At 40.8% G+C, this 13,243-nt stretch overlaps 1 protein-coding gene across 4 annotated transcripts in view; it reads right to left on the bottom strand.

Moving 5' to 3' along the window:
• cntn1b (contactin 1b) overlaps positions 1–13,243 on the bottom strand; it is a 683,679-nt gene that overhangs the window by 410,803 nt on the left and 259,633 nt on the right. For all 4 annotated transcript variants that reach the window (XM_080190723.1, XM_080190722.1, XM_080190724.1 and 1 more), the window contains one exon: positions 9,304–9,441. In XM_080190723.1, the coding sequence (XP_080046849.1) occupies positions 9,304–9,358 (55 nt within the window). In that variant the 5' untranslated portion in view covers positions 9,359–9,441. The remainder of the gene's footprint in view (positions 1–9,303; positions 9,442–13,243) is intronic.

Raw genomic sequence — 13,243 nt, 5'->3', positions numbered from 1 at the left:
GAGCCACTTCCGCCATTTTAAAAATGAAGAGGAGATACTCCATTGTTGCAAAAATTTTGCCTCAGCTTTCTACCAGTGAATTGTTTAAGCACTGAAGATCCATCTGCATTTGGGTCTTGATGTAAGGTGATTATTAATTGTAAATTCACATTTACAGTCCCACAGGAACCTGGCAAATACATATTATAAAAAAAAATCACTGTGAAGCAGTGTGACACTCATTAGCACTATACTTTGACTGGCTCCATGTAATTTCCACCCTATACTAGCCTGTCAGATAAACTGGGGTGAGAATGGTTAAGTAGGGGCAGAGAGTGGTTTGGACGAGGAGGAGACCTGGAAGGGAACTTCATTGGAATATAGGAAATAGTAAATGGCTTAAATATGTCTATCTGACTAATTGATGAGGAACTCGGGATCATGAATGTGAAAAAATAAACAGCAAATTTAGATCAAATACCAGAAAGTACTTCTTTGTACAGAATGGTAAATGTGGGGAAATAGTACAACACAAATGTTATGGATGCTCCAAACATTTTATTCTTCATAGGCCGCAATCTAATGGCTCTACTGTTTGTGGGAACAAGTCCCATAATGGCTGCTAAATCTTGAGAAGCCAAAAATGGGATTTGCAACGGCAACAGCTCAGATTGAAATCTTCCCTGATACCCAGTCTGTGACATGATCAGGTTACTGATGTGTATAAATTATCGCATTAATGGGATTGATGCTGCTATTTTCACTCGTAGCCGAACTCCCCATCCAACCAGCTTGACATCACACTAGTGCAAGTCACTGATGGCTTTCAAAAACAAAAACCAGTCAAAATGTCCATGCCAGGGGTGTACATGTAAGTATAGCCCCGAGAGGGTGAGAGATATGCTCAGGCAATGATCTGGCACTCTGACCCCGTGGTACTGTCATGACGGCCCTCTGGGAGCTCTGTTGCAGACACTTCCCTTCTCCTTGGGAGCGGGGTGCCTCAATGTCCATGAGGGGTATTGATCTCTGTCGGGTTGAGGTTTTATTGAAGTCAGAGATGGGGTCACCCTTTCTCAGGACACCCAGTATTGCCTGTTTTCTTTGGCCCCATGTGAATCTTGCTTCCCCTTTGAAGGTGCACGGAGTGCTGTTCAATGCAGCAAGAAAAACCTGCAGGATTCACACTGGCTTTCCCACCTGAGCCAACACTCTGTGCATTTGTGGGAAGAATCAATCCACAGAGTGCAAACTTAAACTGAAAATGAGCTGTAGAATTGGAACGCTACACTGATGAGTCCAATAATCTAAAAGGCCTTTTGTAATGTTCCACACTCAGTGGATTGAATAATCATAAAGTGGAAGACAGTTCAGCCATCACTGTGACCCTTGGTAATGCTTTTTCACCTTGATCAGTTTCAACTGATGATACTGAAACCCTTATTTTAACACAAACACAGTGCGGTAGGATTTCTGTCTTGTAAGATTAGAAATGGTGAAGGTATTGTCTCAGAACAATTAACTTTGCAGTGATTCTTAATCATTCTCAGCTGAACAATGGGCACACACACGTCAGACAATTTCCTTCAACAGGTTTTCTGACCAGCAATGCCATTTCAAATCATCCCACATTCCTGCTTTGTCAACGGAACATACAGCAAAGTAACCGTCCCTAGGCACCAACATTAACCAGAATGTGCAGCACAAAACCATTCAGACACACACTGAGGAACTCAGTTTGTCTTCATTATTTCTTCCCTGAAAAACACCTGAACTGAAGCTAACCCAAATTCAGAGATCGGTCATATTATCCTAACTCAGACCAGTTCAGAATATTGCTTTAGTTCTGGTGTCTCTGCTACCTGTGGATCTAAACCAATAGACTGAAATCTCATCTAGTGAATTGCATTGGTTTCCACAATCGCAGACTGAAAGCCACCAGTATTTCTTGGGTAGATCTTCTAAATGCCTATCTTCAGCAATCAGATGGATGACACGGTGGCACAGTAGTTAGCACTGCTGCTTCACAGCGCCAGGATTCAATTCCTGGCTTGGATCATTGTCTGTGTGGAGTCTGCACGTACTTCCTGCATGGGTTTTCTTCCAGCTGCTCCAGTTTCCTCCCACATCCAAAAGATGTGCTGATTAGGTGCACTGGCCATGTTAAATTCTCTGAGTGTATCCGAACAGGTGCTGGAGTGCGGCGACTAGCGGATTTTCATTGTAATGTTGATGTAAGCCTACTTGTGACTAATAAATAAGCTTTTCTAGAGAACAAACATTTTGGCTGGGGCTAGCTAAAGTACCAAAATTGATGGCTGAACTACACGGATGTGAAAAAGTTACCATGTTATCAAAAATAATGATTCGCTCAAAGTCACACTTCCACATGCTCACTAATCTTTGACATCAACATCTAGCAGTTTACAGTTGTGTTAAACAGCAAGAGATAAGGGCACTTGTTAATTACTCACACACAAGAAATATCACATGGCATTGCCATCCGTTCAAACCTTATACAGGATATTCTATTCTTTTATGGCACAAGAAAAAAAAGAAGTCATCAATATTATCAATAAATCTTTTGTTCAGACAAATTTTTTGATTTGATTTATTATCACATGCATTGATATACAGTTAAAAGTACTGTTTCTTGTACACGCTACAAACAAAGCATACCATTCATAGAGAAGGAAAGAAGGGTGCAGAATTTAGTGTTGCAGCCAGACCTAGGGTGTAGAGAAAGATCAGTTTAATATAAGTCCATGCAAAAATCTGATGGCAGCAGGGAAGAAGCTGTTCAAAGTCAGTTGGTAGGTAATCTCTGACTTTTGCATCTTTTTCATAACAAAAGAACGTGGAAGAGAGTGTGTCCTAGGTGCATAGGGCCCTTTTTTTAAACTCATTTGTGGGACATGGGTGGCGCTGGCTGGCCAGCATTTATTGCCCATCCCAAGTTACCCTTGAGAAGATGCTGGTGTGCTGCCTTCTTGAATCACTGCAGTCCACGTTCTGTGGGTTGACCCACAATGCCGTTAGGGAGGGAATTCCAGGATTTTGACCCAGCAACTGTGAAGGAATGGTGAGATATTTCCAAGTCAGGATGGTGAGTGGCTTGGAGGGAAACTTGCAGGTGGTGGTGTTCCCATTGTCCTTCTAAATGGGTTTGGGAGGCACTGTCTAAGGATCTTTGGTGAATTGTTGCAGTGCATCTTCCAGATAGTACACACTGCTGCTACTGGCCTTTGGTGGTGGAGGAACTGAATGTTTGTAGATGCGGTGCCAATCAAGTTGGTTGGCCTGGATGGTGTCAAGTTGAGTGTTGTTGGAGCTGCACCCATCCTGGCAAGTGGGGAGTATTCCATCGCACTCCTTACTTGTGCCTTGTAGTTGATGGATAGACTTTGGGGAGTCAGGAGGTGAGTTACGTGCTGCAATATTCCCAGCCTCTGACCTGCTCTTGTGGCCACTGTATGTATGTGGTGAGTTCAGTTGAGTTTCTAGCTAATCATAATCCCAAGGATGTTGACCTGAGGGATTCAATGTCATGGGGCGATGGTTAGAGTGTCTCTTCTTGGTGATGGTCATTGCTTGGCATTTGTGTGGCGCAAACATTATTTGCCACTTGTCAGCCCAAGCCTGGATATTTGTCCAGATCTTGTTGCATTTGAATGTGAACCGCTTCAGTATCTCAGAAGTCATGAATGGTACTGAACATTGACAAACACCCGTACTTCTGACCTTATGACAGAGGGAAGGTCATTTATGAAGCAGGTGAAGATTGTTGGGCCTAGGACACTACCCTGAGGGACTTCTGCAGAGATGTCCTGGAGCTGAGATGACTGACCCTCCACATCAACAACTATCTTCCTATGTACCAGGTATGACTCCAACCAGTGGAGAGTTTGCCCCCTGATACCCACTGATTCCAATTTTGCTAGGGCCCCTTGATGCCACAGTCGGTCAAATGCAGCTTTGATGTCAAGGGCTATCACTTTCACCTCACGTCTGGAGTTGAGCTCTTTGCTTGATTATGCTGGCTACTTTTCGGAGGTATCAGGAAGTGTAGGCAAAGTCAATGAGTGGGAGGCTGGTTTGCATGATGGACTGGGTTTCATTCACAACCCTTTAAGTTTCTTGTGGTCTTGGGCAGATCAGAGGTCATACCAAGCTGTGATACATTCAGAAAGGATGCTTCCTATGGTGCATCTGTAAAAGTTCATCTAACCCAGAGCAATTTCTCTTGATCAGATACCCAGTGGACAGCTCCAATAGGCACAGAACAAGATCTCTTCTATATTGAATGTGGGATCATCTTCAGCCGAACCTTCCCAATCCATGTTCTGTCTTTTCACATGGAAGGTCAGAAAGAACTTAGCAGTTTTTGCCCATTTTAGACAAGAGTTTGGGTATCTGGAAAATACTCCTGAAGCAGTGTTGCTGTGTTGCAGAAAATGGCGGATGCTCTGGGGCTTCATATTTCTCTCCTGGTCCAGGTGACTGATAGCTCCAGTGAACAACTGTCCCAGTAAAAGTAAGCAACATAAGCAATTTCTGCAGAAAATGTGTCAAGAGTCTTCAAGGATGCGATTGCATGCCAAAGACATCATTTTCATTACGTGCATGGTAGGCAGTAGATAGGAAGAGACAGCTACAAAAATGATGTCACACAGTCTGAGTATCTTCATGAAACACATCTATAAACCTTTATTCTTTTACTTTACAAACAAGTCACTTGGAAATGTATTACTGTTGGACTGTGTGTTAAGACAAGCTATGCTATAAACCTTCAATATGTTTCCTTAAAGGAGAATGGAGAGTAAAAAATGTCTTTCAATCTGGTCAGGTGAACCCATATCACTGTGTTCAAGATATGGCTCAGCAGCAGTAGGTGGCTACTTAGACAAACAATGTTGCAAAAAACCAATAAAAAGACAAGACACTGAACTGTCTTCAAGTCTCTATCAGTGTACAGGGGATCGCAGTATACTGGGAACCACTGTGTACAGGGGACCACCGTGTAAATGAACATTACTGCTTAGTTGGTAAAATGGGTTGTGCTTTTCACAATCAAAGTCACATCAGCTCAATAATTCGATAGCAAACACCAAATGTCTTCTGGTAAAAAGGGAACAATCTAAAATACATTCTTCTCCTCAGATAGTACTATTGTAGCTAAGAATAGAAGATGCTCCTGATGACTGATTTTGAGCCTCAAAACTGATATTGCTAACTGTGCAACTGTGTAAATCTGCTCAGTTCAACATAACAAGACACAGCTCCTCAATATTTTTGCATTTCTTGCATTAAGACCCCACTCATTCATGCTAAGGTATCCTTTAAATTGTGCAATAACTGCTAAGGACTACCGATCAGCTTCTCTTGCGCAGACAGTGAACCATTAAAAGTCTTAATCTTTCAGATTGTGAATTATTTTTGGAAATTTAAATAAAGTAATGCATTAATTTATTTAAAGGCATTCTCTTAATCTTCTGGTCTCTTTTTCTTCCTCCTCTTCAATCATTTTCCTTTTTCTCCCTTTATTTGTTTTGGCATTTGATTTGACATTGAATTCACCCACTCTTTCTTAATCATTCCTTTTTCCTAATCATTCCTCATTCCTAATCCTTTGGTTAACGAGGTGCACTGTTTGTCCTATTGTTGGACGTCTCACAATAACAAGTTAAGGTCCAACAGATTTATTTGGAATTACAAGCTTTCACAGTGCTGCTCCTTCATCAGGTGAATTGACCACTCACCTGACGAAGAAACAGCACTTCAAAACCTCCTAATTCCAAATAAATTTGTTGGACTTTAACTTGGTGTTGTGAGACTTCTTACCGTGCCCACCCCAGTCCAACGCTGGCATCTCCACATCATGTCCTATTGTTGACCAAGATATTCTATGTGCTATTAGCTCGTGTTCCCAGGAATCTTGTGAACAAAAGATGGTAAAACCTAAAACATGCACAAACGAGTCTAAATAATTGGGACATATGACAAGATGCCCAACTCCAGCAACATCTGGGCCTTACATTTTTGAAAACATTTCAGTGGTTTTGCACACTGCAGTATACAACATTTGCTAATAATAATCTACACTTTATTGACTAGTATGATAGGTCTGTACTTAGTTTCACAACTCAGTAACACTGACAAAAAATCTTTTTAACTTGCAACACAAAGCAGATTCAGCAGCTTCTCTTTCCATGGGCATTTTCTGGGTAGCAGTTAAACCACAAGGAGAAATTCTCTGCCTCGTTTACTGACAACTATAGCTCCTTGAAACGGCCAATCCTGAGTTTTATTTGCTGACATTTGCTTTACTGTTCTGAACATTAAGTATCAATGTAAGATTTGTTCTGTGGTTGAATTGAATCTATCAGCTAATCATCAGCTTGCAAGACTGTCCACTTGAGTAATTCATCCTGTACCTTGGTACAACATTATAGATGTTTGGCGAAAGACAAGTGACAGTCAATTCTGTTCAGTGAATGTCAATGCGTGTTAATATTGAGCAGTTAACATCGTAACCTTATGGATTAGTAGCTCAAGAATCAAGTTCTATTTAAACAAGGAGAGCACGCAAGAGAGGATATGACTCTTCATGGACCTCTAAGGATTTGGTAGGGTAACAACAAGACTATTGGGAGGTCAGAAACATGTTCACCCCTAAAAAAAACCCCATAAGGCCACCATGAATAAACAATGCAAAGCACAGATACAGAACTTAACATACAGTCACTTCCAATTGCTGACATTCATTGAAGGGAGAGACTCATGTACTGAGCATACATATGGTCCTCCCAAAAATGTGAACAAAGGGCAAGTGCAATGCAAACTTGCTCGTTTTAACCAATTTTTGGTTCTCCCAAAAAAGTCTGGAAAGCTTCCTCAGAATAAACTATCCTGGGAAATATCACTGAATTGTGCTGTAGTTTTTCTATGATTCTATCACATGGAGCTTCCAGGTTATAAAAGTGCATGGATCCTTAAAATATTAAGAATAACAAATTGTGAACTGTACCTATCAGTTTATCAGCAGACTTGACTAGGTCGTGTACAATGCTCAGTTGCAGTTTCACGTGCATTGCAGTAAGGACAAAGATTGGAAGTTCTCATAAGCCATGCTGATATACAAACATTCCTCCTTCTTCAGAACCAAAAGTGCATCAGTGCAAAATATTTATAAATCAATAAAATACCCAAAAACCAAAACCCCTCTGTGGATTACAGACATACAATATGACCTCGTGCATAATGATTACAATTACTTTTGGCAGACACGGGATATATTTCATTACGATTAATAAAACAACAACAAATAAATATTAGCTAATAATGAAGACATGGAAGAATTGGCACTGAAAACTTAAAAGCTACAAGCGTGATCTTTTTCTTCTTAAATTAAATCTTGTATCTAACTTGGATCTCAGAGTGCAATTTCCTTAGCAGTTGTGACTTCCAGTATACTCATCCACACCTACACCCTCCTCCCCATCTTCTTTAATGTATCACACACTTCATTCACTAGTGACTAAACAGTCCTAGCATGGCACCAGCTATCTCTTCTCCACAAGAATTTTTAAAAGAAAATTACAATCAAATAAATATAGGTCGCTCCATTTAGCAGCTACATGGCTAAGAAATTATTTGAGAAATTACAAACGTGGAGGTGTTCCACCCGGAAACAACATGGAATACAACAGCCTGCATCAAGACTTCTCTTAATCAAACGGACTTGTTTGCTGCCTAACGCAGGCTCCATGGAGAACACCTCTAACTCCTGCCAGTGGCATTCTTTTTCTGTGAGAGAGTTGGGAATGGCAATACGACAAAGATCAAAGCAGGAATAATCAAAGACTAAACGGAATGCTTTGCATGAAAACAGTTGGTTCCTTAGCTTTATGGTGCCTGTACATGTTGAGTTCATAACGGCCATCTCACAACGCACAGCATGTTATGGATATCCAAACGACAATACTTATTTAATCAATTAGGTCGAAGACATCTGAATCAGCCTGAATACCAATAAATATAGCTTTGCTTTTCACTGAATTTATATCCCAATTACCAACTACACATTATTGTTGTCACACATTTATTACAATAAACGCTGTCAGTCATTTAAAGGATTTCTTTGGTTCAGAGACTAAACTTGAGTTAGTGAGAGAATAGTGACAATGTTCAGTAGGACCCAACATATCGTCCATCAGGCATCGAATACCTCGCTCTACATTGCCCATCCAAAATTCTACATTTCTGGCACTGACACAGTAATGTTTAATTTCTTGTATCTTATTTACCTCCAAACAATTAACAAAAGCTGGTCACTGATGCAGTTTGGAAGGCGAGTCAGGAATAAATTGCATCCATCATAACTTTAACTTAAATTCACTTCACGCTGCCCTGAAATAACTGTCAGTGAGAACCACACTTGAGTGAAGGGACTCAGTGAAGAAAAAAACTTGGCATTAAGGAATGATCCCCCAGCAATTGTTTTGCTAAACATTTTCACAATTCAGTGAGTAGATGCTGGCCTGAAGATGACAGCTGGGAATGAAGTAACAGATTCACAAAACCTTCAAAGCGTCAGCTGGTGATGCTGATGATCTGCTTGTTTTCGGCTCCTGTCAAATTGAACATTACAGCTTTGCGAGACTTGACGCATCTTTGCATCCATAATTGATGTGTACATTGTGCTCGCACACAACGGCGGGCAGAAATAAATTACCACCTTTCCGCTTTGCCACGATCTTCAAAAGGACTAATGCTGCACGGTCATCTGGGAATCGTGATTTTATTTCTAAGCTAGCCTACACAATGTTATAATGGCCCATTACCTCACGGAAGGAGTTGGAAAGCCCTAAGATATATCCGTGAGCAAGACGGAAGCTCGAGTCGTCAGTCAGACATCAAGATATCAATCCAACAGGCTTCATAAAAGCAATATTGTCATGCATATTGCACCGAGGCTCTTGTAAGAGAATATTTAATGTGAAATGGGAGACTTGGCGCAAAGTACACAGGAACTCAGGGGATTCAACTGCTCAGAGACACAAACGAAGTCAGGGTTTTATAACCCCAATGCTTTTTCTTCTCATTTCATCCGATTGTTGCAAATCAGCATTGAAAAATCACAAAATTTGCTCATCCTCAGGCCTCAAGAATGCCATGATTACCTGTCAATGGATGCTGTGGGTGCAAAGATTAATCGTTCATGTAAATTCAGTGCTGACCTTGAAGTGCTTTGCATCTGAAATCATGCCAAGGGGAGCAGCAGAAAACCCTTCACGTCAGTGTCATGCCCAACGCTCAACTTACCTGCCAAGCAGCAAATGAATGACAATGCAAAAAAATGACTCAACAGGAACCACATTCTCAGCTCTGGTTCACAGAGGTTAGCATGAATTTCCAAGGGGATAATGTCCGGCTGTCTGGGTTAGAAATTCACCAGCCCGCCTGAAAAATAAAGAACAGAAAGTGAGCACTACTATTGTCACCGGTTCTAATTAGACAGCAGAATCAAAAACCCCCCACAATGATAAAATGGCCTTTTGGCCCATCCTCTCTCATTACAATCCATCCTTACATCATATCAATTGTCCCTTCGAAACCCATCTCTACAGCACATCACCATATCATCACAGCTGTTATAATTCAGGCCAGAAACTCAGAAGTGTTTATGAAGTCTGCCTGGATCATAAGTTTTGCACTTTGAATTTGGCTAGGGTGAGCATGAGATATTTCAGTTCAGGTACGATTCAAGTGACCTACTAAGGAGCTTTTATCAAACAAAGTTTATTTACAAATACAGTTAGCATATATAGAAAAAAATTATCAATAACTTTTAACAATTACAAACAAAAATAAAAACAACCTTGATATTGTACAACCCTAAATGAATATAGGAAATGTTCCAATCAAACAAACTTCCCTATACAAAAGCCTTGCCACAGGTTTAGCACAGAAAATAGAAATGTTCACGTGATGCTGGAACTTAGTCCTTTGGTTGGATGCTGCAGTTCTCTTGATGCATACACTGACAAGCTTGGATTCAGAACGGCTTCCCAAAACACCAGGAAGAGGGAGACTCTAGATACTAGCTAGCAAAAACACCAGGAAGGCAAAAAGACTAGCTTTCAGTTAGCTAGCAGAATTTCCAATACTGGGGAGAGAGAGAAACATTGCTTTCTACAACCAGGACAGTACAGTAGCACAGTAGTTAACACTGCTGCCTCACAGCATCAGGGGCCTGGGTTCGATTCCTGACTTGGGCCACTGTCTGTGCCTATAGAAGCTATTACAGTCTATTTTTGTGTCTCTTTTTATAGTTTACTCTGACTTTCTCCCTCCTCCCCCTTTACCAATTTTTTGGTCATTCTTTGCTGAATTCTAAAACCTTCCACTCCTCAGGTTTACTCTTTTTGCCAACATCATTAACCTTTTCCTTTAGTTGAATACCACCTTTAATCTTTAATTAGCCCATAAACACATTGTTATTGACTATTACAACACCTAACTATGTTTAACGACTGCTTCTGCTTCCATGCTTGGCTAAGGGGAAACACAATAAGAAGTCTCACAACACCAAATTAAAGTCCAACAGGTTTATTTGGTAGCAAAAGCCTCTTGCTTTGAGTGCTGCCCCTTCATCAGGTAAGTGGGAGTTCTATTCACAAACAGGGCATATAAAGACACAAACTCAATTTACAATACAATGCTTGGAATGCGAGTCTTTACAGGTAAACAATGACCCTCAGCATGAAGCAAACTAAAAACTGACTCAGGTTAAGCAGTGTACAATGGGGAGGTGACCATCCTGATATCTTGGGTACCTGCCCCATATTGATTAGAAATATACCGAGTGCTCAGAGACAAAGGAGCAGTCCTCATCAAACAGTTGTCTTCTTCAGGCAGAAGATGGACCAAGTAAAATGGAGGAAGACGGAGGGAAGCGTTCCCCAGCTCTTTAGCTAAAGAACAGCATGCTGCCATCACAAGCTGAGTTCAACACACATTTCTGTTTTTCTTGTGAACCACTTTCATCTGCCACAGGTTGTATACTTCTATCTATTTAGCCAATGCATCTAAACTATTGTTTCTTAGTAATTACTTTAAAATGGCTGGCAAATACTTGTCTGCCTATTTTGCATATCTGTCGCCCCTGAACTCAAAATTTTACAGATTAGAGCAACTAATTTTTTGCTTAAAGACGTGGAGCCTTGAAATCACGGTCCATAATAATTGCAAAAGCCTAATGTGTTCAGCATGGCATTCCTATCCTTTATAGTGACACCTTTTAGCAATATAACAAGTGGTCCTCTGCTAAAAATAGCAGTAAGATTAATGTGTGAAACCATGTGTCTATTATCTTACAGTGCGATTTCAAGCTGTGAGTGTGAGAATGTCTGCCATATTTTAATACCTGTGCTTTCATTAAATTCACTGATGAGCAAAATCATTCGGATCATCAACTTAATTTTATGCGATGCTTTCTCACACATTTGCCTAATTATAAGTAAGGATTACTGCAGTCAATTTTAATTGCCGATTTAAAACTCCAATGGAATCTTTTTATTTGCAACTTTTGATTTCAGTTTACAAAAAGGGGAGAAAATTGGCAGGACGGAAATGGACCCAAAACTAACACGGGCAAATTTGGAAATTAGCTTGGGAAGAAAAGGAGTTATTTGGGCTCTATTAAAAGGCGATTGAACAGCCAGCTTGTTCAAATGCCAAACCAAAATTATTTAAATATTCCATGAGCACCACTTTGTTTTAAAAAAAGCAAAGGACCTCTGTTTGTTGCAGCTCTGAGGCCACTTATTCACCATTGTGATAATGAGGTAATTGAAACACACACATAGTGGGTCAAGTGTGAGTGGGTGGGCGGCAATTATAAGCTCGCATTTAGTAAAGGATGTCAGAGTACGTGTGTCCTGATTTGACTGGTGATTCATGCCTCCAGCCCTCAAGGGACCGTCAGACTACCCTTGGCCCACATCCGAAGTTAAAATCTCGACCACAGGAATTGTCATATCAGAAAACCCCTTGATAGTCACATGATACCATGATAACTGAGGTGCTGACGAGTCATCACAAAACAATCTCTACTAATTAGACTACAACAGCCCCAGACATGAGGTGAGAAAACCCCAAAAGTGACGAGCCCTGGGAACCATCGATCCAAAGTCTTTGTTCCTCCCAAGCTTGTGATATCTACCATACGCTAGGACTCCAACTTTTCATATACTGCAACCCAGGTTGTTGTTTCTTGAAAGAAATCTGCCTAATTTACAATTCCCATCACATTAGGGTAGGCTTTCTCTTGTGCACACCTCTAGTAATGCATAACGTGTGCTTGCCCCACCTGATCATGCAGGCTTGCTTGTCATTAACTATTCATTGGGAACTGAGAGCAAGGAACATTGACTTTGTTGCTGCAACCATTTAAATCAGCGATGGGCAACCGAGGTTAATGAGTGGGCCGCATGAGTAGCCCTTCTTCATTTCAGTGGGCTGTAAGATTGAAATCAGGAATGTTTGCTAACCATGATTCCATGAATAAGACTGAGTATATCTAATACACGCTGAATAGTTCATAGCAAGTTACACAAAATACTGAATCATTCATATATTAATTGAACGATCATCAACTTCAAATAGTAGAAACAACAGAAATATTTACACTTAGGATGCAGAAGGAACACATGGCTGTCACACTCAATTTTGTGAGCAATTAGCATGCACCTCACTTCAATTTCCCTTGCTTTATGTGTTTATCACTTCCGTCATTCCAATAAGAAAAATGCCGTGTGGATGTAAAATCAGCAGAATGTGGCAACCCAGTGCATGGGCAACAGTCAACAAAATGTCTCGTGGGCCACACTCAGAATCCAGATGGGCCGCACACCAAATTAAAACTTCTATGTCAGCAAGCTGATGATGTGGAGATAACAGAGCTTTACAGATGCAGAATAAAGTGAGCTGAAGGGTACTGCTTGGTCTGCCATTCTAGGGGCCACCTCAGGTAAAGCGGTGCTCCCTGAAAGATAGGGGTCAGTTCCCCACCCCTTCCCAGCAATGCAATTCCATCCCTTCGATGTTTAAAACTCCAGACATTTGAAACTCTATAGATGACCCCTTTGAAGGCAAATAATAATTGGCAATGTTCCCAAGATATCTGACTACATTTTTCAAAGCTATTTAAAGGTTGAAGATGACATGCTGTTGTGTCACCTTCTGCACCCAGCAGGAAAGA

This window comes from Carcharhinus amblyrhynchos, chromosome 6 (assembly GCF_965287045.1).
Source record: "Carcharhinus amblyrhynchos chromosome 6, sCarAmb.v2.hapA, whole genome shotgun sequence".
NCBI lineage: Eukaryota > Metazoa > Chordata > Chondrichthyes > Carcharhiniformes > Carcharhinidae > Carcharhinus > Carcharhinus amblyrhynchos.
This window is presented reverse-complemented; position numbering and strand designations above follow the sequence as displayed.